The 26979-nt window shown below is 35.3% G+C and overlaps 1 protein-coding gene across 1 annotated transcript in view; it reads left to right on the top strand.

Moving 5' to 3' along the window:
* Positions 1 to 26979, top strand: part of AGBL4 (AGBL carboxypeptidase 4) — a gene marked incomplete at both ends in the record, with an annotated part of 1416455 nt that overhangs the window by 114599 nt on the left and 1274877 nt on the right. Inside the window, 1 exon segment of the mRNA XM_079697489.1 lies at positions 18058 to 18180. Within this exon segment, the coding sequence (XP_079553615.1) occupies positions 18058 to 18180 (123 nt within the window).

Raw genomic sequence — 26979 nt, 5'->3', positions numbered from 1 at the left:
ATGCTAGCAAGAAGCTATTTAGTCAGTACTAGTTCACTGAGATTAAAGTCCCAAAATGAATAGGTTCTCTTTCTTAAAACACCCTCAAGTAGGAATTTTAGATTTACTTTCTTGACTCAGAATTTGTGGGTTAAGTCTCATCTTCAATGTAATTTTCTCTCAACATGATGAAGCCTTGGAAATATGGCTTTATAATAGAACTTTTGACAGATCCCTTTAACTGCATGTCATTTATACATAGAGGTAATTTGTTACCTCTTCCAAGGTGTTTTTGCCCGAGAGGTGGAATTCATGTTCTGTATAAAGGTCAGTTTTAATTAATAAGCTGCTTTCCTCATTTTTGACCAATATGAATTGCTTGTAACTTTTGTGTAAAGTAGTTTTCCATGAAAAAATAAAACAAATTGAGCCTTTGTCACATCCATCATCAGCATAACCGACTTAAATGTCTAAAATTCTATGTAGCCCCAGAGTTTATTTCTAGTGCCTCATCAAGCCTATTTATTAGAATAAAATATCATATGATGTAATTATCATATCATTTCATTGGGTACATCTATACATATATATCTTTGTTTTTCCTTCCACAAAATATGTTCATAATTTTTATTGCTAAATATTTGTTATCCATGTAGTATTTTTAAAGGCATGTAAATAATAATATTAATAGGATTAGATCTTTTATTTCATTAAAGGTAAACCACAATTATTTTATTTTCTCTTTTGTCTCTAACTTCCTTAATTTGAAAAAAATCATTGTGTTACTGTCTCTGTTTGGAGACAAATATTCTACACACTATAATAAGGGTGTTTTATAGTCTGTAATTTAATTGGATGCTACCATATTCAGTGTTTACTTCAAAGAATAGACTTTTGGTAAGACATTATGAATTTCTATTTAAATTATGCCTTTCCTTTTCTGAATCATCCCTTATACTTTATAATAGAAATGAATCTTTTATTCTTTTGTTAAATGCATTTCTTTGAAGATACAGGTGTCTTACTAAGAATGATGATAATAATGATAATGAAGGTGATAATAGTTATAACCAACTACTTATTGAGTAAATGCTACATTCTAAGTGATTTACATATATTTTCTGTACCCTTCAGAACAACATAAACAATCTCTAAGTGAAAGACTAAAGGAGATTATGGTAAATTACTTAATAAGGGTTATACTGCATATATATCTGAGTTAGATGGATTCAATCTCAGCTCTCTATGATTTTGAAATCTAAATTCTTACTACTAATTCATGCTGCTGTAACTAAATGTGAGGGTATTTTAAAATAAGACTAGAAACTTTGGGTTAAAAAATCTGGGTGAAACAGCTATATGGCTAGCATTAAAATGCACACATAAAGAAGTTAGAAGTTATTATTCAATAAGAACAATGATTTCATTATTCCATGCCACCTTGGATTATTTTATACTACTGTAAATGCCATTCTTTTTAATGGTTTTATATACATTCTTGGTGTAATTGAGATATTTCTCTGAGAATAATAAATTTGCATTTCCCCCACTGTACACTTAAATGATCAAGCATTATATTGTATTAACATTATGGACTGTAGTATCCCTGCCCTAGTCACCCTTTCTGTCTTTATGTCAGTATATGAAGGGTTTATGATGTCTTCCTTTCTTTAACTATTTGGTCTCATTATATCACAACTGTTTATCTTAGTAAACTGTAGATAAAAAGATTCTGTTTGTTCTTTTTTTTAAAAATTAATTAATTAATTAATTAATTTATTTATTTTGCTTTATAACAAATTGAATCAGTTATGCATATACATATGTTCCCATATCCCCACCCTTTTGCGTCTCCCTCCCACCCTCCCTATCCCACCCCTCCAGGCGGTCACAAAGCACCGAGCTGATCTCCCTGTGCTATGCGGCTGCTTCCCACTAGCTATCTACCTTACGTTTGGTAGTGTATATATGTCCGTGCCGTTCTTTCACTTTGTCACAGCTTACCCTTCACCCTCCCCATATCCTCAAGTCCATTCTCTAGTAGGTCTGTGTCTTTATTCCTGTCTTACCCCTATGTTCTTCATGACATTTTTTTTTCTTAAATTCCATATATATGTGTCAGCATACAGTATTTGTCTTTCTCTTTCTGACTTACTTCACTCTGTATGACAGACTCTAGGTCCATCCACCTCATTACAAATAGCTCAATTTCGTTTCTTTTTATGGCTGAGCAATATTCCATTGTATATATGTGCCACATCTTCTTTACCCATTCATCCGATGATAGACACTTAGGTTGTTTCCATCTCTGGGCTATTGTAAATAGGGCTGCTATGAACATTTTGGTACATGTCTCTTTTTGAATTATGGTTTTCTCAGGGTATATGCCCAGTAGTGGGATTGCTGGGTCATATGGTAGTTCTATTTGTAGTTTTTTAAGGAACCTCCATACCGTTCTCCATAGTGGCTGTATCAATTCACATTCCCACTAGCAGTGCAAGAGTGTTCCCTTTTTTCAACACCCTCTCCAGCATTTATTGTTACTAGATTTTTTGATGATGGCCATTCTGACTGGTGTGAGATGATATCTCATTGTAGTTTTGATTTGCATTTCTCTAATGAGTAAAGATGTTGAGCATACTTTCATGTGTTTGTTGGCAGTCTGTATATCTTCTGTGGAGAAATGTCTATTTAGGTCTTCTGCCCATTTTTGGATTGGGCTGTTTGTTTTTTTGTTATTGAGCTGCATGAGCTGCTTATAAATTTTGGAGATTAATCCTTTGTCAGTTGCTTCATTTGCAAATATTTTCTCCCATTCTGAGGGTTGTCTTTTGATCTTGATTATAGTTTCCTTTGCTGTGCAAAAGCTTTTAAGTTTCATTAGGTCCCATGTGTTTATGTTTGTCTTTATTTCCATTTCTCTAGGAGGTGGGTCAAAAAGGAATTTGCTGTGATTTATGTCATAGAGTGTTCTGCCTATGTTTTCCTCTAAGAGTTTGATAGTGTCTGGCCTTACATTTAGGTCTTTAATCCATTTTGAGGTTATTTTTTGTGTATGGTGTTAGGGAGTGATGTAATCTCATACTTTTACATGTCCCTATCCAGTTTTCCCAGCACCACTTATTAAAGAGGCTGTCCTTTCTCCACTGTACATTCCTGCCTCCTTTATCAAAGATAAGGTGACCATATGTCCGTGGGTTTATCTCTGGGCTTTCTATCCTGTTCCATTGATCTATCTTTCTGTTTTTGTGCCAGTACCATACTGTCTTGATTACTGCAGCTTTGTAGTATAGTCTGAAGTCAGGGAGCCTGATTCCTCCAGCTCCATTTTTCGTTCTCAAGATTGCTTTGGCTATTCGGGGTCTTTTGTTTTTCCATACAAATTGTGAAATTTTTTGTTCTAGTTCTGTGAAAAATGCCAGTGGTAGTTTGATAGGGATTGCATTGAATCTGTAGATTGCTTTGGGTAGTAGAGTCATTTTCACAATGTTGATTCTTCCAATCCAAGAACATGGTACATCTCTCCATCTACTTGTATCATCTTTAATTTCTTTCATCAGTGTCTTATAATTTTCTGCATACAGGTCTTTTGTCTCCTTAGGTAGGTTTATTCCTAGATATTTTATTCTTTTTGTTGCAATGGTAAATGGGAGTGTTTCCTTGATTGCACTTTCAGATTTTTCATCATTAGTATATAGGAATGCCAGAGATTTCTGTGCATTAATTTTGTATCCTGCAACTTTACCAAATTCATTGATTAGCTCTAGTAGTTTTCTGGTAGCATCTTTAGGATTCTCTATGTATAGTATCATGTCATCTGCAAACAGTGACAGCTTTACTTCTTCTTTTCCGATTTGGATTCCTTTTATTTCCTTTTCTTCTCTGATTGCTGTGGCTAAAACTTCCAAAACTATGTTGAATAAGAGTGGTGAGAGTGGGCAACCTTGTCTTGTTCCTGATCTTAGTGGAAATGGTTTCAGTTTTTCACCATTGAGGACAATGCTGGCAGTGGGTTTGTCATATATGGCCTTTATTATGTTGAGGAAAGTTCCCTCTATGCCTACTTTCTGCAGGGTTTTTATCATAAATGGGTGTTGAATTTTGTCGAAAGCTTTCTCTGCATCTATTGAGATGATCATATGGTTTTTCTCCTTCAGTTTGTTAATATGGTGTATCACGTTGATTGATTTGTGTATATTGAAGAATCCTTGCATTCCTGGAATAAACCCCACTTGATCGTGGTGTATGATCCGTTTAATGTGCTGTTGGATTCTGTTTGCTAGTATTTTGTTGAGGATTTTTGCATCTATGTTCATCAGTGATATTGTCCTGTAGTTTTCTTTCTTTGTGACATCCTTGTCTGGTTTTGGTATCAAGGTGATGGTGGCTTCGTAGAATGAGTTTGGGAGTGTTCCTCCCTCTGCTATATTTTGGAAGAGTTTGAGAAGGATAGGTGTTAGCTCTTCTCTAAATGCTTGATAGAATTCGCCTGTGAAGCCATCTGGTCCTGGGCTTTTGTTTGTTGGAAGATTTTTTATCACAGTTTCAATTTCAGTGCTTGTGATTGGTCTGTTCATATTTTCTATTTCTTCCTGATTCAGTCTTGGCAGGTTGTGCATTTCTAAGAATTTGTCCATTTCTTCCAGGTTGTCCATTTTACTGGCATAGAGTTGCTTATAGTAATCTCTCATGATCTTTTGTATTTGTGCAGTGTCAGTTGTTACTTCTCCTTTTTCATTTCTAATTCTATTGATTTGAGTCTTCTCCCTTCTTTTCTTGATGAGTCTGGCTAATGGTTTATCAATTTTGTTTATCTTCTCAAAGAACCAGCTTTTAGTTTTATTGATTTTTGCTATCGTTTCCTTCATTTCTTTTTCATTTATTTCTGATCTGATTTTTATGATTTCTTTCCTTCTGCTAACTTTGGGATGTTTTTGTTCTTCTTTCTCTAATTGCTTTAGGTGCAAGGTTAGGTTGTTTATTCGAGATGTTTCCTGTTTCTTAAGGTGGGATTGTATTGCTATAAACTTCCCTCTTAGAACTGCTTTTGCTGCATCCCATAGGTTTTGGGTCATCGTGTCTCCATTGTCATTTGTTTCTAGGTATTTTTTTATTTCCTCTTTGATTTCTTCAGTGATCACTTCATTATTAAGTAGTGTATTGTTTAGCCTCCATGTGTTTGTATTTTTTACAGCTCTTTTCCTGTAATTGATATCTAGTCTCATAGCATTGTGGTCGGAAAAGATACTTGATACAATTTCAATTTTCTTAAATTTACCAAGGCTTGATTTGTGACCCAAGATATGATCTATCCTGGAGAATGTTCCATGAGCACTTGAGAAAAATGTGTATTCTGTTGTTTTTGGATGGAATGTCCTATAAATATCAATTAAGTCCATCTTGTTTAATGTATCATTTAAAGCTTGTGTTTCCTTATTTATTTTCATTTTGGATGATCTGTCCATTGGTGAAAGTGGGGTGTTAAAGTCCCCTACTATGAGTGTGTTACTGTCGATTTCCCCTTTTATGGCTGTTAGTATTTGCCTTATGTATTGAGGTGCTCCTATGTTTGGTGCATAAATATTTACAATTGTTATATCTTCTTCTTGGATCGACCCCTTGATCATTATGTAGTGTCCTTCTTTGTCTCTACTAGTAGTCTTTATTTTAAAGTCTATTTTGTCTGATACGAGAATTGCTACTCCAGCTTTCTTTTGGTTTCCATTTGCATGGAATATCTTTTTCCATCCCCTTACTTTCAGTCTGTATGTGTCTCTAGGTCTGAAGTGGGTCTCTTGTAGATAGCATATATATGGGTCTTGTTTTTGTATCCATTCAGCCACTCTGTGTCTTTTGGTGGGAGCATTTAGTCCATTTACATTTAAGGTAATTATTGATATGTATGTTCCTATTCCCATTTCCTTAATGGCTTTGGGTTCGTTATTGTAGGTATAGTCCTTCTGTTGTGTTTCTTGCCTAGAGAAGTTCCTTTAGCATTTGTTGTAAAGCTGGTTTGGTGGTGCTGAACTCTCTCAGCTTTTGCTTGTCTGTAAATGTTTTAATTTCTCCATCAAATCTGAATGAGATCCTTGCTGGGTAGAGTAGTCTTGGTTGCAGGTTTTTCTCCTTCATCACTTTAATTATGCCCTGCCACTCCCTTCTGGCTTGTAGAGTTTCTGCTGAGAGATCAGCTTTTAACCTGATGGGGATTCCCTTGTGTGTTACTTGTTGTTTTTGCCTTGCTGCTTTTAATATGATTTCTTTGTGTTTGATTTTTGACAGTTTGATTAATATGTGTCTTGGCCTATTTGTCCTTGGATTTATTCTGTATGGGACTCTCTGTGCCTCCTGGACTTGATTAACTATTTCCTTTCCCATATTAGGGAAGTTTTCAACTATAATCTCTTCAAATATTTTCTCAGTCCCTTTCTTTTTCTCTTCTTCTTCTGGAACCCCTATAATTCGAATGTTGGTGCATTTAATGTTGTCCCAGAGGTCTCTGAGACTGTCCTCTGTTCTTTTCATTCTTTTTTCTTTATTTTGCTCTGCATCCGTTATTTCCACTATTTTATCTTCCACCTCACTTATCCGTTCTTCTGCCTCAGTTATTCTGCTATTGATCCCATCTAGAGTATTTTTCATTTCATTTATTGTGTTTTTAATCGATGCTTGATTCATCTTTAGTTCTTCTAGGTCCTTGTTAACTGTTTCTTGCATTTTGTCTATTCTATTTCCAAGATTTTGGATCTGGGAAATAGAATCTTGGATCATCTTTACCATCATTATTCTGAATTCTTTTTCAGGTAGACTGCCTATTACCTCTTCATTTGTTAGGTCTGCTGGGTTTTTATCTTGCTCCTTCTCCTGCTGTGTGTTTTTCTGTCTTCTCATTTTGCTTATGTTACTGTGTTTGGGGTCTCCTTTTTGCAGGCTGCAGGTTCGTAGTTCCCGTTGTTTTTGGTGTCTGTCCCCAGTGGCTAAGGTTGGTTTAGTGGGTTGTGTAGGCTTCCTGGTGGAGGGGACTAGTGCCTGTGTTCTGGTGGATGAGGCTGGATCTTGTCTTTCTGGTGGGCAGGTCCACGTCTGGTGGTGTGTTTTGGGGTGTCTGCGGACTTTTTATGATTTTAGGCCACCTCTCTGCTAATGGGTGGCGTTGTGTTCCTGTCTTGCTAGTTGTTTGGCATAGGGTGTCCAGCACTCTATCTTGCTGGTCGTTGAGTGAAGCTGGGTGCTGGTGTTGAGATGGAGATCTCTGGAAGATTTTCGCCGTTTGATATTATGTGGAGCTGGGAGGTCTCTTGTGGACCAGTGTCCTGAGGTTGGCTCTCCCACCTCAGAGGCACAGCACTGACTCCTGGCTCCTCAATTTGGGATGATTTGTTGTCTATTCATGTATTCCACAGATGTAGGGTATATCAAGTTGATTATGGAGCTTTAATCCGCTGCTTCTGAGGCTGCTGGGAGAGGTTTCCCTTTCTCTTCTTTGTTCTCACAGCTCCTGGGTCTCAGCTTTGGATTTGGCCCCGCCTCTGCGTGTAGGTCGCCGGAGGGCGTCTGTTCTTCGCTCAGACAGGACAGGGTTAAAGGAGCAGCCTCTTCGGGGACTCTGGCTCACTGAGGCCAGGCGGGAGGGAGGGGCATGGAGTGCGGGGCGAGCCTGCAGCGGTAGAGGTCGGCGTGACGTTGCACCAGCCCGAGGCGCGCCATGCGTTCTCCCAGGGAAGCCGCCCCTGGATCCCGGGACCCCGGCAGTGGCGGGCTGCACAGGCTCCCGGAAGGGCGGTGTGGACAGTGACCTGCGCTCGCACACAGGCTTCTTGGTGGCGGCAGCAGCAGCCCCAGCGTCCCACTCCCGTCACTGGGCTCCGCGCTTTCCGTCGTGACTCGCGCCCGTCTGTGGAGCCCCTTTAAGCAGCGCTCTTAATCCCCTCTCCTCGCGCACCAGGAAACCAAGAGGGAAGAAAAAGTCTCTTGCCTCTTCGGCAGCTCCAGAGTTTTCCCGGACTCCCTTCCGGCTAGCTGTGGCACATTAGCCTCCTTCAGGCTGAGTTCTCGCCGCCAGCCCCAGTCCTCTCCCTGCGCTCTGACCGAAGCCCGAGCCTCAGCTTCCAGCACCGCCCGCCCCGGCGGGCGAGCAGACAAGCCTCTCGGGCTGGTGAGTGCCGCTCGGCACCGCTCCTCTGTGCGGGAATCTCTCCGCTTTGCCCTACCCAGGTATGTGGGGAGTTTCTTGCCTTTTGGGAGGTCTGGGGTCTTCTGCCAGCGTTCAGTAGGTGTTCTGTAGGAGTTGTTCCACGTGTAGCTGTATTTCTGGTGTATCCGTGGGGAGGAAGGTGATCTCCGCGTCTTACTCTTCCGCCATCTTACCCGGAAGTTGTTTGTTCTTTTGATGAATATCATATATTCCCTGTGCTCTCAATAGACAAACAAAAACCAATATTCAATATTGAAATCAAATTTAGCTCCTAAAAGTCCTTTTTTATTTCAGTAAATCAATGACTATTTGTAGATTACTGGTGTTGTGCCAAGCATTGTGTCATACCTGGGGTGGAGAGAGAAAGTGGTGATAAAAAGAAAAGACATTAGATTCTTCTGAAGAGAAACCACAATCACTAGGAGTAAAAAGAAATACATAATGAATACATAATAAGTCAATAATAAAAAGGTAAGTATGTTTTGAGGAATAAGATGTTGTGGCAATGTAGAGGAACAATCATTGCTGGGGAAGAGGACTTCCTATCATTCTAGAGGACTGTCATTGCTTGGGGAAGTCAGGTAAGACTTCCTAGAGGAGATAACATTTCACATAGGTCTACAGGATGAGTAGGATTTCTCCACGAGGAAAAACAGGGATATGCATTTATCTAGGCATATGGAAAACATAATAAAGAGTTCCAATGTTTGTATTTGTGTGAGAATCACTGTAATCACAACTGCTACAAATATTAACTGATATAGGAGTGTTGTATTAGCAAATCAGTTACAATGAGTGATAATGCTGTTGGTGACATGATTTTTTAAAATGGTGATACTTCAGGATGAAATTATGAACAAATCAATTATAGTCTTTCCTTGATTTACATGTTAGATAGTTCCTTGGAAAAATCAGTGTTTATTAAAGCCATACAAAGTGCTTTGCATGTGTAAAACAGTTAGGTTCTAAGCTCACATAATTATAACTAAGATTTTTACATACATGGATATCTGTATACATGAATATATGAATATATCTGACATTTGGAAGTCATACTGGACTTTTCTCTACTTTGCACTACCTCTAGCATCCCTGGTCTCTACCACTCAAGTGCCATCAGTGCTCTTTCAATTATGAAAATAAACAAACAAAAATGCCTCAACAAATTTCCAAAATGCCCCCTGGGAATACTGCTCACAATGATAACCAACTCAACAGAATAATTAAAATAGCAATAGAACTAACTAAAGTTGTTAGAAAGAGAAGTGGAGAATAATGTACACAAACTATTTCCTTATCTTTCATATAAGAGTTTCAATAGATACTGTTTGATGTTGATAAATTAAGATATAGAGGAATAAAGATATTGTGTAGAATAATACCTGAGAAAGTAAAAACAGAAGTGGTTAAGAGCATTTTCATCTAGGAAATGGGAACAGGGTTTGAGGGGTATGAGTCATAGGATAATTTTACTTTATATATATGTATATATGTATATGCATGTATATTTATGTAAAATCTCCATCCATATATATGGATTAATTCTGTGACATGAAAATCAATTCTTGCTCTTTCACTTTTAAATATTTAAAAGTAATCTTTTTGAGATATAGTTTACATATAATGAAATGTACCTATTTTTACTCTACAATTTAATAGTTTTGGCAAATATATAATATACACCCATGTGACCTCCGCCATCATCATGCATATATATGAGGTTCATTTTTTTCCCTAAAGAGCTGTACAGTTCTTAAGCACTATTTGTTTTATAAACTGTTCTTTCCATATTAAATTATCATTACACCTTTGTTGAAACTTAATTGACCGTATGTATATGGATGTATTTCTTCACCCTGTATTCTGGTCCACTGATTTATATGACTTTCCTGAAGTCTTATCATGTAAGTTCTTCAACTCTTATTTTTCAAAATTATATTGGCTATTTCAGGCCCTTTGATTTTCCACATAAATTTTAGAGTCAGTTTGTTGATTTCTAGAAAAAATGCTGCTGAGATTTTGATTGGTATGGCATTGAATCTGGAGACCAATTCCATGAACATGGTATACCTTGCCATTTAATTGGCTCTTCCTTAATATCCATCAGCAATGTTTTTTTTTAGTTTTCAGTATACAGTTCTTATATATATAATTTGTTAATTTAAGGCTGGGTATTTTGTGTTTTTGATGGTCTTATAAATGGTACTGTGTTTCAAATTTCATTTTCCAATTGTTCATGGCTAGAGATCCCTTTCTGGGATCTCTGCTTAATGCCCTGAGTTTTCAACCTGGATTCTCCATTCTGGATGGTTGCATCTTGAATGTTTCCCAGCACTGTACGCTTTGGAAATTGTTAATCTATAGCTTCCTAGTCACTCTTTGTCTGGTCTCATGGAGTTTCACTCTACATGGCTTTACATTCAGACAAGGTCTTAAGCAGATATTCTGTAGAATTTTGGTGCTCTGGCTCTTGTAGTGCTCTCCTATTCATAGTCTGACCTTCAAACTTTGCTCAGCCTCTCCAAACTCTTACTTCTGTCTTTTCAACTCAGAAAACCACCGTGTTATGTTTGGGAACACTCTTCTTGTACCATCTTCCAGAAAGTGCCACTAATCTAAAAACTAGTACTAACATTAGGTGCACCTCATTTTTTCCCTTTCTCTCAGGCATCACAGTTTGGCAACTGCTTGTCATGTAAGTCTGAAAAGAGTTGTTTTGTATATATTTGTCCAGTTTTCTAGTTGTTTATGGTGGGAGTATGGATCTAGTCCTAGTTACCCTGTCATGGCTAGTAGTTGTCATATTAGCAAGTGCTTTCCTCTCCATTACCCCTGAGTACCTTGAGGAGTTTTCTGGAGGAGTTTGCAAGTCACTGTTGCAGACATTCACCATTAAACACACATGTGTGCATATATACCACTCTGGCAAATGAAAGGAAGGTTTATCTAACTCTGCTGAGATAGGCAGGGGTCAAAGAAGATTTCAAAGTTTTGATTGTATTATACATTTGATTGTACAATTTGATTGATTAAATTGTAGTCAACCCCTTTTTTTATCTGCAGCCCCTGACAGCCACAGATTTTTGTTTTTGTTTTTTAAAAATACCTAATTTTGCCTTTAAAAAATGTTATATAATTGGATTATAAAGGATGTAGACTTTACAGTTCGGCTTTTTCCTTTTATTATAGTGCACTTGAGATTCACACATGTGGTCATGTGTGTCAATAATTTCTTCCATTTTATTGCTGATTTGTATGCCATTGCATGGATGTACTAGAGATTGTTTATACATTCACCAGTTGAAAGCATTTGGGTTGTTTCCAGTTTTGGGGGTGATTATGAACAAAGCTGCTGTAAACAGTCATGTATAGGTTTTTTTTTTTTTTTTAACGTATGTTTTTACAACTCTTCGGTATTCCACCTAAGAGTGGACTATCTGGGTTGTATGTTAAGTGTATATTTAATTTTATAACAAAGTACTAAACTATTTTTCAGGGTGGTTATACCACTTTACATTTCTACTAGAAATGCATGAAAGTTTCAATTGAGTGTGTCATCATCAATTCTTGGTTTGGTCAGTTTGATTTTAGCCTTTTTAAGTATGTAGTAGTATTTCATTGTGGTTTTAATTTGCAGTTCCCTATTGACTAATGCTGTTGGGCATGTTTTCATGGACTTATTTGACACCTATTTATCCTCTTTGGTGAAATATCTGATAAAATCTTTTATGTATTCTTGATATAGTCCTTAATCAGATATGTGTGTTGCAAGTATTTTCTCTCAGTCCATGGCTCGACTTTTTCTTTTAATTAATAATGCCTTTCAAAGAGCAGCAAATTTTAATTTAATAAAATCCAGTTTATAACTTTTTTCTTTTATGGTTTGTGATTTTCATGTCTTATATAGTAAAATCTTGCCTAACATAAGGATACACAGATATTCTCATACTTCTTTTTCATTTGGCCACTTAAAAAATACTTTCCATTTATTTCATGTTTAAGGGGTTTTTTTGGTGGTAAAATGTACATAACTTTTACCATTTTAACCATTTTAAGTGTACAATTCAGTGGCATTAAGTACATTCACACTGTTGTGTAACCACCACCACTACCCTTTTCCAAAACTTTTTCATGATCTGAAATGGAAACTTTCTCTACCTATTAAATTATAACTCCCATTCACTCCTCCATCCAGCTCCTGGTAACCTCTGTTTTACTTTCTTTCTCTATGAATTTGCCTATTCTAGGTACCTCATATAAGTGGAATCATACAATATTTGTCATTGTCTGGCTTTTGTCATTTTGCCTAATGTTTTCAGGGTTCATCCATGTTGTAGCCTGTATCAGAATTTCACTCCTTTTTATGGCTGAATAATAAATATTTCATTGTATGTATCTACAATATTAAAAATTTTATTCATATGTTGATGGAATTTGGGTTGTTTCTATCTTTTGGCTATGAGAATAATGTTGCCATGAACATTGGTATACAAGTATCTGAGTCCCTAATTTCAATTCTTTTGAGTATATGCTTAGGAGTGGAATTGTTGGATCTATGGTAATTTTATGTTTGAAACTGTTTTTATGCCACCAGCCTGTTTTCCACAGTGGCTGTACCATTATAATTTTCCACCAGCAATGTGCAAGTGTTCTGGTTTTTCTATGTCTTGACCAAATTATTTTTCATTTTTTTGATAGTGGCCATCCTAATAGGTGGGAAGTGGTAGCTCATGGTTTTGACTTGCTTTTACTTAATGACTAGTGATGTTGAGTATCTTTTTATGTATTTATTGGCTACTTGTATTTCTTTGGAGAAATGTCTATTCAGGTTCTTTGCCTATTTTGGAATTTTTCTTTTTGTTTTGGTTGTTGAGTTGTAGGAGTTTTTTATATATTCTGGATGTTAACCTCTTATCAGATATGTAATTCACAGATTTTTTTTCCATTCTGTAGGTTGTCAATTTACTCTGTTGATGGTGCTTAATGCACACATGTTTTTAATTTAGATGAAGTTTATTTTATTTTTTTCTTTTGTTAGCAGTGCTGTTGGTGTCATATCCAAGAAGTCATTGCCAAATCAAGAATTAATGACATGGAGATTTCCCTCTGTTTTTTTCTAAGAGTTTTAGTTTCATCTCTTACATGTAGGTCTTTGATCCATTCAGAGTTAATTTTTGTATATGGTGTCAGGTAAGGTTCTAACCTCATTCTTTTGTGTGTGGAAAACTTTCATATTTTCTTCTATAAGTTTTATATTTTACATTTGGGTGTTTGATTTATTTTGCATTAATTTTTATGTGTGATGTCTGGTTGGTTTTAGTATATGGATTACTAACTCATCCAACACCATTTGGGGTAAATTTACCCTCTATACATTGAATTACCTTTGTACTTTATTAAAAATCAACTGACCATATATGTGTGGATGTATTTCTACACAGTCTGTTCTGTTCCAATGAAATATGTGTCTATCACCTCTCTAATTCCATACTATTCCTTAAGAAAATTGTTTTGGTTGTTTTAGTTTGTTTACTTTTCCACATAAATTTAGAACCAGCTTGCTGGGTACTTGGTTGGGATTGTGCTGAGTCTATAGATCAATTTATGGAGATTGATATCTTGGCAATAGTGAGTCTTCTAATCCATTAACATGGTTTATTTTTCTACTTATTTAGGCCCTTTTGGATATATCCTATCCATGTTTTTAATTTTAAGCATACAGATCTTGCACAGATTTGTCAGATTATACCTAAATATTTTGTAGTTTTTGGCGTTATTGTACACGTTAGTGCTTTTTATTTTAATTTACAGTTGTTTGTTGCTAGTATAAGAAATACAATTGATTTTTTATATTGACCTTTTGTCCTGTAACCTTGCTGAACTCATTTATTACATATAGTAGCTTTTAGTAAATTTTTTGAGATTTTCTATCTAGACAATTATGTTGTTTATGAATAGAGATAGTATGTATACCTTTTATTTCTCCTTTTTGTCTTCTTGTTTTCTCTTTCTTGTCTTCTTGTTTAGAACTCTTAGAATGATGTTGAATAGGAGTGATGAGAATGGACATCCTTGTCATGTGTCCAGTATTAGGCAGAAAAATTTTAGTCTTTAACAATTAAATATAATTTAGCTGTATTCTTTATATATATTATATAGCATATAAATATATACCTTAATCAAGTTGAGGAATTCCCTTTAATTCTTCTCATGCTGATAATAGATATTTAATTTTATCAGAATTTTTCCCCCATTTATTGGGATGATCATATAGATTTGATTTTTAGTCTATGGATATGGTGAATTGCATTGATTTCTGAACATTGAACAAGTCTTGCATTCCCAAGATAAATTGTACTTGGTCATTATGTATTATACTTTTTACATTGATTTGATAATAATTTGCTGAGGATTTTGAGTCTGCATTCATAAGGAAAGCTGGTAATTTAGTTTTCTATTTTTGTAATGTACTCGTCTGCTTTGTCATTTCATCTTAGTTCACAAAATTATGACTTAAGGTTGTTCATGATATTCCCTTATTATGCCTGTAGGATTTTAGTGATGTTCCATTTTTCATTCCTTATGTTGTTAATTTGTCAAGTTCTATTGATTACAGAGATGGTAGTGTTGAAGGAGTTCCAATGTAATTATTTCTATCAATTATCCTTCATGTGTTTTGAAGCTCTGTTTTTAGGTGCATACATATTTAGGATTTTTATGTATTCTTGGTGAATTGACTCCCTTATTATATAATGTCCTCTTTATGCCTAGTATTATTTCTTGTTCTTAATTCTACACTGGCTGACCTTAATATAGCCTCTCTGAGTCTGTTTTGATTATTGTTTGCATGGAATGTCTTTTAAATCCTTTTACTTTTAACTTACCCATGTCTTTATATTTAAACTTGATTTTCTATAGACAGCATCTCATTGGTTTTTCCTATGTATTTAATCTGGCATAAATTTATTATAAAATTGCCTAAGTTACATGTAAGATTATTTAATATATGTTTGCATTTAATTATAATATTGTGGTAGTTTTTGTCTACTTGCTCCATCTGTTCTTTGTTCCCTCTCTCCTCTTTTGTTTTCTGCTTCCTTTTGGATTAATTAGCTATTTGTTTTAGTTCCATTTTACCCTCACTATTGGCTTATTTAAAACTATTTTTAGTGTTTATCCTAGGCTTTTCAATATACATCTTTATTATAGTTCATCTACTTTCAAACAATATTATGCAGTTTTATATTTAGTTTAAGAAATTTAGACAATACTTCCAATTGCTTCATCCTATCTTTTGTGCTATTATTGTTACATATTTTTACTCTTACTTATGGCATAAACCCACAGCTCATTGCTCTTATCTTTTCTTTAGCTGGTCATGTATCTTTTAGAGTGATTAAAAATAACATTTATATTTATGTCAATTTATATCATTTCTCGAGTCCTTCCTTCCTTTGTTTATGCCTGGTATCATTTTTCCTTTTGCCTGAAGAACTCTCTTTAAAATTTCTTATAATATCATACTGCTGATAATGAATTTTCTCATCTTTTGTTTTTCTCAAAATACTTTTATTGTGGCTTTAAGTTTTGAAAGATATTTCCACTGGGTCTAAAATTTTATTTATTTATTTTAAAATTTTTATTTATTTATTTATTTGGCTGCAACCGGGTCTTAGTTGCAGCACACAGGATCTTCATTGTTGTGTGCAAGATCTTCATTGTGGTATGCAGGATCTTTTAGTTGCAGCATATGGGCTCTTTTTAGTTGTGGCCTGTGGGCTCTTAGTTATGGCATGTGGGATCTAGTTCCCTTACCAGAGGTTGAACCTGGGCCCCCTGCATTGGGAGTGTGGAATCTTTTTTTTAAATTTTTTTATTTTCGGTATGCGGGCCTCTCACTGTTGTGGCCTCTCCCATTGCGGAGCACAGGCTCCGGACATGCAGGCTCAGTGGCCATGGCTCACGGGCCCAGCTGCTCCGCGGCATGTGGGATCTTCCCGGACCGGGGCATGAACCCATGTCCCCTGCATCAGCAGGCGGACTCTCAACCACTGCGCCACCAGGGAAGCCCCGGGAGTGCGGAATCTTAACCACTGGACCACCAGGGAAGTTCCAGGTCTAAAATTTTAGGTTGACATTTTTTTCTTTCAATAACTTTAAGATGTTATTCCTTTGACTTCTGTTTTTCAGTTTCTTATGAGTAGTCTAATTTTTTATCTTAGTTCATTTTTATGTGATTTATATTTTTAAATATGAAATACCAAGTTAAAAAGTATATTCTGCTTGGTGCTTCTTGGGCCTGTAGTTGTATATCCTTCATTAAATGTGGGAAAATTTCAGGTATTATCTCTTCAAATATTTCTTCTGCCCTTCGATCTCCTTCTGGAATTCCAGTTATACGTACATTAGATTATTTTATTTTATTCCACAGCCCTTAGTTGCTGTTTTTTTTTCTTTTCTTTTCCTTGTTTTTGTTCTGTTTATTTCTATTGATTTGGAGTTCACAGTTCTTTCCTCATCTGTGTCAAGCCTACTGATGAGTATACTGAAGACATTCTTTATCTCTTTTATTGTGTTTTTTAGCATTAGCATTTCCTTTTGGCTTATTACTGTAATTTCCATCTCTCTACTGAAATTCTCCATTTGTTCATGCATTTTGTCCTCATTTTCTACTAGAAAATTTAACATATTATTCTTAGTTATTTTAAATTCAAACTCTGATAATTCCAGTGTCTGGTCATTTCTGAATTTAGTTCTGTTTATTTTTTCTCCCAAGATAGTAGGTTGTTTTTTTCTTGAGTTTTTTGTATGTTCCACACTTTTTTATTGAATACTGTATAACTCATGTAGAACTGTAGAGAATGATATAAATATTATATGTCACAATGCTTGCACCTCTTATCCTAGGTGTATTTGTTTGAGGGTTTATATCTACCCAGTCAGGAGTTTAGCTGGGTTGAGTTTCATTGTTGCTATGGTTGTCTTCATTTTGCCACTGGCTTCATATGCTTCTAGTGATACTTTATTCATGAAGGAAAGGGCTAGGGTGATTGAGGGTTTTTCTTCAATGTTCTGCTCCACCTTAAACTTTTGTCCTTCCCTTGGATACTCCTATTACAGAGGGGGTTTCTATCTATACTTTTGTCCCTATGCTAGAATTAGATTGCTTTGTTTGTTATCCAGTGCTTGCTATATTGGTATTGAGGGATTAGGAGTGTTTCTTTTATACTGGTCTAGCCTAGGTCTTAGGCAGGCCCTGTATGTTCTGATGTTGGAGTGGGGTTTTTTCAGTGATCCCACTTCTCTTTCCTCTTTTAATTCTGCTTTGAATCTTTGATATGTTTTGTGAGCGATTGTTTTTTACTCCTTCCCCAGGGGTAGGGGACCTTCAATAATGTTGATATATAGTCTTAGGCCCAGGACTGTTTCGTGCTCTTCCCCCAGGTGTAGAGGATTGTTTTCTTTTACAGCTCTGCCTCTTACAATGAGTCTCACTTGTGCACTGAAATACAAACATCTTTTGCATTTCAGTAGTTATACTAGATATTTTTCATACCTAATTCTCATAACACAATTTAGAAATATGGGTTTTACCATTCCCTTTTTGTGGATGAGAGAAACTGAGGCTTAAAAGGATTTGGTTGATTGCTTTGTGACGCAGAGAATTAATATGTAGTAGCGATAAGATGTGAGCCTATATCTTTTTGATTTAAAAATCTATTCTCTTTCTACTCTACCACAATATGTGGTTAATTTTTTTAATTCCTGGATAAGCACCAAATTACAGGGGAGGGGAGAAATTAGTGGTAAAAATTTTATTGGACTTCTGTTACTAAATGCATTATGATTTCTGTTTAACATGAGCCAATTTTTTTGAACAATAGGCAATGATCTGGGAAATGATGATACCATCGGAGGGAATGTGAGCAAATATATGGTGCTTCCAACTGGATACTGTGGACAGCCCAAGAAAGGACATCTTATCTTTGATGCTTGCTTTGAAAGTGGTGAGTGTATCAAAGGCCTTTTCTTTTGAGCTTGTCTAGTGAGTTGTTTTTGGAATCTAATGCCATCTGACCATTTAGTGTGATTCAACCCATTTAATTTTTTACCATAATGAAATAAGTTGTCAGGAAAAATCTATTTTGAATGAACTAACTTGCAAATACTTAAAAATGAAGTGCTATGTTTTTGTTGTTATAAATGATTAGAAGGATAATGGTAGTACTAATGAACATTTATGCAGTACCTTATATTTTATCAAATGCTTACCCAGATATTATTTCTTTTGGGATAAAACTAATATAATTTGAATACTTGATAAATTATTAATTATTCAATGCCTACTGTATACCTGGTTCTTAGTCTTTCTGAAAGCAGTCTTCTCTATAAAGAAGCAATTAAAGAAAAGATTCAGTTGAACACAAACAAAACAGAAAAAGTAATATACTTCGTAAACAGCAAATGCTGTGAGTATTCTGTTAGGGAGAACAGGGCTTAATTGTGAATTTCCACCCAGTAGTAGTTGAATCTTATTAACTTCTTTATATCTGAGCCTCATACTCTGAATGGCATATAAGCACATAGTAGGTATTCAGAATATGTTGAAAATATTAATGAGAAAGTTAAACATAACTTTGTTTTATAAACAGTTGTTGATTATTTTTGGTTTTGAATAATGTGTTTGTATGTGTGTGTGTGATTGAAGGGACATTCCAGTTATATGACAGTTCTCTGAACCCTAAGTACCATGGTTGTTTTTACCAACAATTAAAAAGATTAATTTTCTGTTAGCTTTGATAAAAAGCCATATTTAATTTCTTGCTGTTCCCCAGTCCACCAACTTCTCTCAAGTCTTTGTACCTTTGCAGATGCCATTTTCTCTGTGCCCCAGATGCCTTTCTCTACTTGGTAAAATGTTAATTCAGACTCAGGCCAGCATTTCTTCCTCTGAGACACAGCACCTCCCAGGCAGGTTTACCCGTCTCTACCTGTATATTTACAGGCACCTCTTCTATGATTTACCGGCCTCTGCTATGATAGTTTTTATTGCATTGCAGTCATTTAATGATCTCTTTCCTTTTCCTTATCACTGAAAATTCCTTGAAGTCAGTGATGTTTTCTTATTAATTTTCGTTCCTTAGCACCTAGTGTACTATCAGAAACTGACTCTAAAGAAATGGAGTTACATGATTTATCTGACAGAGAAATCAAAATAACTGTTATAAAGATTTTCACCAAGGTCAAGAAAACATTGCATGAACAAAGTGACAATTTCATCAGAGAGAGAGATAATGCTGAAAGTACCAAATGTTGATAGAAAGCATGAAGCTGAAGAACACAGTAACTGAACTGAAAAAACTTCCTACAGGACTTTAATGGCAGACTAAAGCAGAAGAAAGAATCAGTGAATTTGAATACATATTATTGGAAATAATGCAATCAGAGGAACAAAAGTAAAAAGAATGAAATAGAGTGAGGGAAGCTTAAGGGGTTTATGCAATACCATCAAAGAGATCAGTATATGCATAATGGGAGCCCCAGAAGGAGTGGGGAGAGAGAGAGCAAGAGAGAGCACCAGAGGAATTAATAAATGAAGGAGGACAGATAGTGAACAAAATGGTCTTCATAAAGTGAGATTTTAAGATTAATAAAAATATTTTTACTTATAAATAAAAATTTAACTAATAGCAGCAAGAACATAAAGGGAAAAACAATAGTAAGTATCACTTTATTATTTATTGTTTGCCATACCCTGTAAGGAATGATATATATAGTTTATCTCATTTAATACACACAAAAGACTTCTGAGGTATTATATCTCTCTTTGTAGGTGAAGAAAGTGATGCTCAGAGATGTAAAGTTATTTACCTTGAATTTCATGACTGACAAGTGGTGTATGTAGCTGAATTTGAAACTGAGAATTTCCTGGCTCCACAGGCCATACTTTTAACCACTGCATATATGTATTACCTTATTATAGGTCAACTTATGACATGAATAATTAACATATTGTTGAAAATTTCTCACCAGGTGATAAGATATATAGGAAAAGGTTTTATGATAAAGAAAAATGAAAAGTTTACTACTGTTTTAAAATAAACCATCCAAATAAATACTATGTTTGGTTGCCATCATATGCAATTTAATTATTCTTTTATGATTGATATGCATATATGTGTATTGAATGTGAGAAGTGTACTATAATTCATACTTCAAACTAATTGGTTAGCCCGAGAGATTTAGTATGTTGTATTAAATTACCATGGCATGAAAAAGCATCAGTGAAATAAAGATATGGTTCAGTTATTTATATATCATTTCAGACAATAGAAATAAAAACTTTAAAACTTTTATTTTTAATTCCCCCAATGGAGTTTTACTACATTTATTTTTGTAAGCTTTAAAAATTAATGTTTTATTTCCTCTTGAAAGAAAATAAAATAGTCTTTATTATTGATGCAGCATGAAAATATGCTATGACTACATTAGAAATCAGGGTTTTTAGCTTAATACTGCACCTGAACTTTTCTTTTAGATATCCAGATGGCTGATATACTTTGTTGTTTTTTTAACTTTATTGAGGAATAGTTGACAAATATAATTGCATATATTTAAGGTGTATGATGTAATGATTTGATATACATGTATATTGTAGAACAGTTACCAAAATCACGATAATTAACACAAATATCAACTTACATAGCTAACATAGTTATCTCCTTTCCCCTCCCTGTGGTGAAAATGCTTAAGATCTACTCTCAGAAATTTTCAAGTATACAATACCATATTCTTTAACTCTAGTCACCATGCTATACATTAGAGCCTCAGAACTTATAACTGAAAATTTGTACCCCTTGACTTACATCACCCCAGTTCCCCTTCCCTCAGCCCCAGGCAACCACCATTCTTTTCTCTGTATCTATGAAATCAACTTCACCGCAGCATTATTCACAATAGCAAGATGTGGAAACAACCTAAATGTACTTTGCTGGATGAATGGATACAGAAAATATGATATATATATATATATACATATATATATATATATATATATACACACACACGTGATATATATGAGTGATGGAATATATATATATAAATATAATATATAATGAAATAGTATTCAGCCATATAAAGGACATCCTGCCATTTGTGACAACATGGATGAATCCAGAGGGCATGCTAACTAATTTTTTTTTAAACAAGAGGTAACTTAATATAATACCAAAAAACACAGGTTTTGGTTTCAGACAGACTTAGGTTCATATATTAACTTTAGCACGTACTTGGTTATGTCATGCTGATGTTATCACTTAAAGTTTACTTAAAATTAGGAAAATAAGTATCTGTATTGTAGAATTATTGTGCAAATTAGAGATAACATACAAAATGGACTTAGCACAATATCTAGCAATGAACTTCAGGTACTAATTCTGGCACATGTATAATATTACCGTTTCAAGGGTGCTAAAATGTACCAGAATTTTTCTTGGTGTATTTGTGAGTGTTATTTCCAACCCTTAGAAAAACCTTGCAATATCAGAGCCTTAAATTGGGTTCCTCCCACAATCATACTGAGATAAGGACTTAGGTAAAGGTTGTATATTTTATTTATTTATTTATTTATTGGAGTAAAATTACTTTACAATATTTTGTTAGTTTCTGCTGTACAATGAAGTGAATCAGCATATGTATGCCTATATCCCCTCTCTCTTGGACCTCCCTCCCCCTTTTCCCCCACATCTAGGTCATCACAGAGCACTGAGCTGAACTCCCTGTGCTATACAGCACATTCCCACTAGCTATCTGTTTTACACATGGTAGTGTATTTATGTCAAACCTAATCTCCCAATTCTTCTCACCCTCCCCTTTCCCCACTGTGTCCACATGTCCATTCTCTATGTCCATGTCTCTATTCCTGCCCTACAAATAGGTTCATCTGTACCATTTTTTAGATTCCACATATATGCGTTAGTATACGATATTTGTTTTTCTCTTTCTGGCTCACTTCACTCTGTATGACAGACTCTAGGTCCATCACATCTCTACAAATGACCCAATTTCATTCCTTTTTATGGCTGAGTAATATTCCATTGTATATATGTACCACATCTTCTTTATCCATTCATCTATCGTTGGACATTTAGGTTGTTTCCATGTGTTGGCCATTGTAAATAGTGCTGCAATGAACATTGGGATACATGTGTCCTTTTGAATTATAGTTTTCTCAGGGTATATGCCCAGTAGTGGGATTGCTGGGTCATATGGTAATTCTATTTTTAGTCTTCTAAGCAACCTCCATACTGTTCTCCATAGTGGCTGTATCAATTTACATTCTCACCAATAGTGTAGGGGGGTTCCCTTTTCTCCACACCGTCTCCAGCATTTATTATTTGTAGCTTTTTTGATGATGGCCATTCTCACCAGTGTGAGGTGATACCTCATTGTAGTTTGGATTTGCATTTCTCTAATAATTAGTGATGTTGAGCATCTTTTCATGTGCCTCTTGGCCATCTGTATTTCTTCTTTGATGAAATGTGTATTTAAGTGTTCCACCCATTTTTTATTTGGGTTGTTTGGTTTTTTTTGCTATTGAGCTGCATGAACTGTTTGTATATTTTGGATATTAATCCTTTGTCCACTGTTTCATTTGCAAATATTTACTCCCATTTTGAGGGTTGTCTTTTTCTCTTATTTATGGTTTCCTTTGCTGCGCAAAAGCTTTGAAGTTTCATTAGGTCCCATTTTTTAATTTTCGTTTTTATTTTCATTATTCTAGGAGGTGGGTCAAAAAAGATCTTGCTGTGGTTAATGTCAAATAGTGTTTTTCCTATGTTATCATCTACAAGTTTTATCCAGTCTTACATTTAGGTCTTTAATCCATTTGGAGTTTATTTTTGTGTATAGTATTAGGGAGTGTTCTAATTTCATTCTTTTACATGTAGCTGTCCAGTTTTCCTAGCACCAATTATTGAAGAGACTGTCTTTTCTCCATTGTATGTTCTTGCCTCCTTTGTCAAAAATTAGGTGACCATATGTGCATGGGTTTATCTCTGGCCTTTCTATCCTGTACCACTGATCTGTATCTCTGTTTTTGTGCCTGCCAGTACCATACTGTCTTGATTACTGTAGCTTTGTAGTATAGTTTGAAGTCAGGTAGCCTGATTCCTCCAGCCCCATTTTTCTTTCTCAAAATTGCTTTGGCTATTCGGGGTCTTTTGTGTTTCCATACAGATTGTAGAAGTTTTTGTTCCAATTCTGTGAAAAATGCCATTGATAGTTTGATAGGGATTACATTGAACCTCTAGATTGCTTTGGATAGTATAGTCATTTTCATCATATTGATTCTTACAATCCAAGAACATGGTATATCTGTCCATCTGTTTATGTTATATTTGATTTCTTTCATCAGTGTTTTATAGTTTTCTAAGTACAAATTTTTGCCTCCTTAGGTAGATTTACGCCTAGGTATTTTTTTCTTTTTGTTGCGATGGTAAATGGGGTTGTTTATTTGATTTCTGTTTCTGTTTTTTGTTGTTAGTGTACAGGAATGCCAGAGATATCTGTGCATTAATTTTGGATCCCGCAACCTTACAAAATTCATTGATTAGCTTTAGTAGTTTTCTGGTGGCACCTTTAGGATTTTCTATGTATAGTATCATGTCATCTGCAAACAGTGACAATTTTACTTCTTCTTTTCCAATTTGGATTCCATTTATTTCTTTTTATTCTCAGATTGCCATGGCTAGAACTTCCAAAACTGTGTTGAATAAGAGTGGCGAGAGTGGGCATCCTTTTCTTGTTCCTGATCTTAGTGGAAATGCTTTCAGTTTTTCACCATTGAGTATGATGTTTGCTGTAGATTTGTCATATATGGCCTTTATCATATTGAAGTAGGTTCCCTCTTTGCCCATTTTCTTGAGAGTTTTTATCATAAGTTGATGTTGAATTTTGTCAAAAGCTTTTACTGCATCTATTGAGATGTTCATATGGTTTTTACTCTTTAACTTGTTAATATGATGTATCACATTGATTTGTATATATTGAAGAATCCTTGCATTCCTGTGGTAAATCCCACTTGAACGTGGTGTATGATCCTTTTAATATGTTGTTGGATTCTGCTTGCTAGTATTTTGTTGAGGATTTTTGCATCTATGTTCATCATTGATATTGGTCTGTAATTTTCTTTTTTTCTGTGATATCTTTGTCTGATTTTGGTATCAGGGTGATGGTGGCTTCATAGAACGAATTTGGGAGTGTTCCTTCCTCTGCAATTTTTTGGAAGAGTTTGAGAAGGATTGGTGTTAGCTTTTCCCTAATGTTTGGTAGAATTCGCCCATGAAGCCATCTGATTCTGGACTTTTGTTTGTTGGAAGATTTTAAATTACAGTTTCAACTTCATTACTTGTCATAGGTCTGTTTATATTTTCTAGTTCTTCCTGGCTCAGTCTTGGAAAGTTGTATCTCATACTGAGACAAGGACTTAGGTAAACGTTTTATATTTAGGTGGGTATCTCAGGAAGAACAGGTGGGGGTGTAGGGAGAGTAAGACAGGAAATGAAGAAAAGGCAACAAAGAATGTGTCCGTGAATATGTACAGTAGTGGTCATAGGTAGATTAGCCTTAGTTAGAGGGAGCCCACTCAGGAGGATTCATGCACAGCTTCCTTATCTCTATCATCATGTCTAATTTATTCTTTCTTCTGTTATGCAAAGTTGACTGATGTCCACTGCATGAATTATTCCATCCACCTTTTTGTTTAATGCCTCCTCTGTGTTAGGTATTGTCTGATGAGCATGGAGAATCTTCAACATTTTTTTTTGGTTATGACTTCATAACCAAAGATTTGAATACTTTGTACCCATTCCCATTGTTCCATTCCCATATCCCTGTCCCAGACCTCCATGACTGCAGTCTTTCAATCTTGTTCTTTACAATCCTATTACCAACCAACCTACCAAGACATTTGCCATTGCCCACAAGTCCATGTATATCTTTACCTCGTATTACTTCTACCTCCATACAAAGGAGAGGAGTAAGTGTACTGCTGTAAGTTCTGTTCACTGGGAGATTTTCCTATCACCACATCATTTAAAGAAAACTGAGTGATATTATATGGCAGCAACAAGTGTTTTTTAAACTTATGCCAACATATCAAGCCAGTCCATCTGTTAGTCAGTCTTGAGTTGTCTTCCTCAGGGAACCTTCCATGAAGCCATAGGCATGGGCTGAGGGAATGGCATTTGTGTAACAGAGGTAGGTGTCACTGGAGTCAGGGTTTGCTCCCTGTCACTTAAATTACACCGTTACTTGGTGTCTCATGATTAGAAGCTCAGTATTTAGTAGGGATCAGGACTTTTCCAGGAGCTGCTTTTCACATGGAGTTTTGTACTGCAGAAAGCATGTTTTGCTCTAGAACTCCAGGGATCTGCTTGTCGTAGATTCTGCAGTGTCTTGTCTGTCATGGTTGTCTCTAGCATTATTGCATCTCTTTTTTAAATTTAATTTTATTTTGGCAAGAATACTTAACATGAGATCTACTCTCAAAAAATTTTTTAAGTGTACAGTGCAATATTGTTGACTTTAGGTACAATCTTGAGTAGCAGATCTCCAGAACTTATTCATCTTGCTTAACTGAAATGTTATGCCCATTGATTAGTTTATTCCCATTCCTCTCTCCTCTTAGCCCCTGACAACCACCATTCGACTCTGTGATTCTATGAATTTAACTATTTTAGATACCTCAAAGAGTTGGAATCATGCAGTATTTGTCTGTCAGACTGAGTTAATATAATACCACTTAGTATCATATTCTCAGGATTCATGCTTGTTGTTGTGTATTGCATAATTTCTTTCTTTTTAAAGGCTGAATGATATTCTGTTGTATGAATATACCACATTTTCTTTTATTCATTCATCTATCTATGGATATTTAGTTTTTTTCTGTGTCTTGACTATTGTGAATAATGCTGAAGTGAACATAGGAGTGCTAATAATCTCTTTGAGATCCTGATTTCAATTATTTTGGATAAATGCCCAGGAGTGGAATTGCTGGATCATCTGATAGTCCTTTTTTTTGTTTTGTTTGGAGGAACCTGTATACTGTTTTCCATAGTAGATGTACCATTATGCATTCCCACCAACAGTGTCCAAGAGTGCCAATGTCTCCATATCCTCACTAGCACTTGTGTCTTTTGTGGTTTTCTTTTTTTTGATAATAGTCCTCCTGACAGGTGTGAGGTGGTATCTCATGGTTTTGATTTACATTTCCCTGATAATTAGTGACATTAAGCTTTTTTTTTCCCCATTTACCTGTTGGCCACTTGTATGTCTTTTTTAGAGAAATGTCTATTCTAGTTCTTAGCCCATTTTTAATCAGATTATTAGTTTTTTTACTATGAGTTTGAGTTCCTTATATATTTTGAAGATTAAGTCCTTATCAGAAATATAGTTTGAAATATTTCCTTTCATTCTGTAGGTTGCCTTCTACTCTGTTAACTGTTTTGTTTGCTGTGCAGAAGCTTTTAAGTTTGGTGTAGTCCCACTGGTCTATTTTTGCTTTTGTTGCTTGTGTTCTTGGTGTCATATCAAGGAAATCATTGCCAATACCAATGTAATGAAGTTTTTCTCTATGTTTTCATCTAGGAATTCTATAGTTTCAATCTTATGTTTAAGTGTTTAATCTATTTTGAGTTGATTTTTGTTTAGGGTATAACAAAAGGGTCCAATTTCATTCTTTTGCAACTGGATACCCAGATACTGATTTGACTAACACTTTTGTTGAAGAGACCACCCTTTATTGA

The sequence above is a fragment of the Hyperoodon ampullatus genome (assembly GCF_949752795.1).
Source record: "Hyperoodon ampullatus genome assembly, chromosome: 2".
NCBI classification, from domain to species: domain Eukaryota; kingdom Metazoa; phylum Chordata; class Mammalia; order Artiodactyla; family Ziphiidae; genus Hyperoodon; species Hyperoodon ampullatus.
Note: the sequence above shows the minus strand (reverse complement) of the source record. Positions and strands in the feature narration are given on the sequence as shown.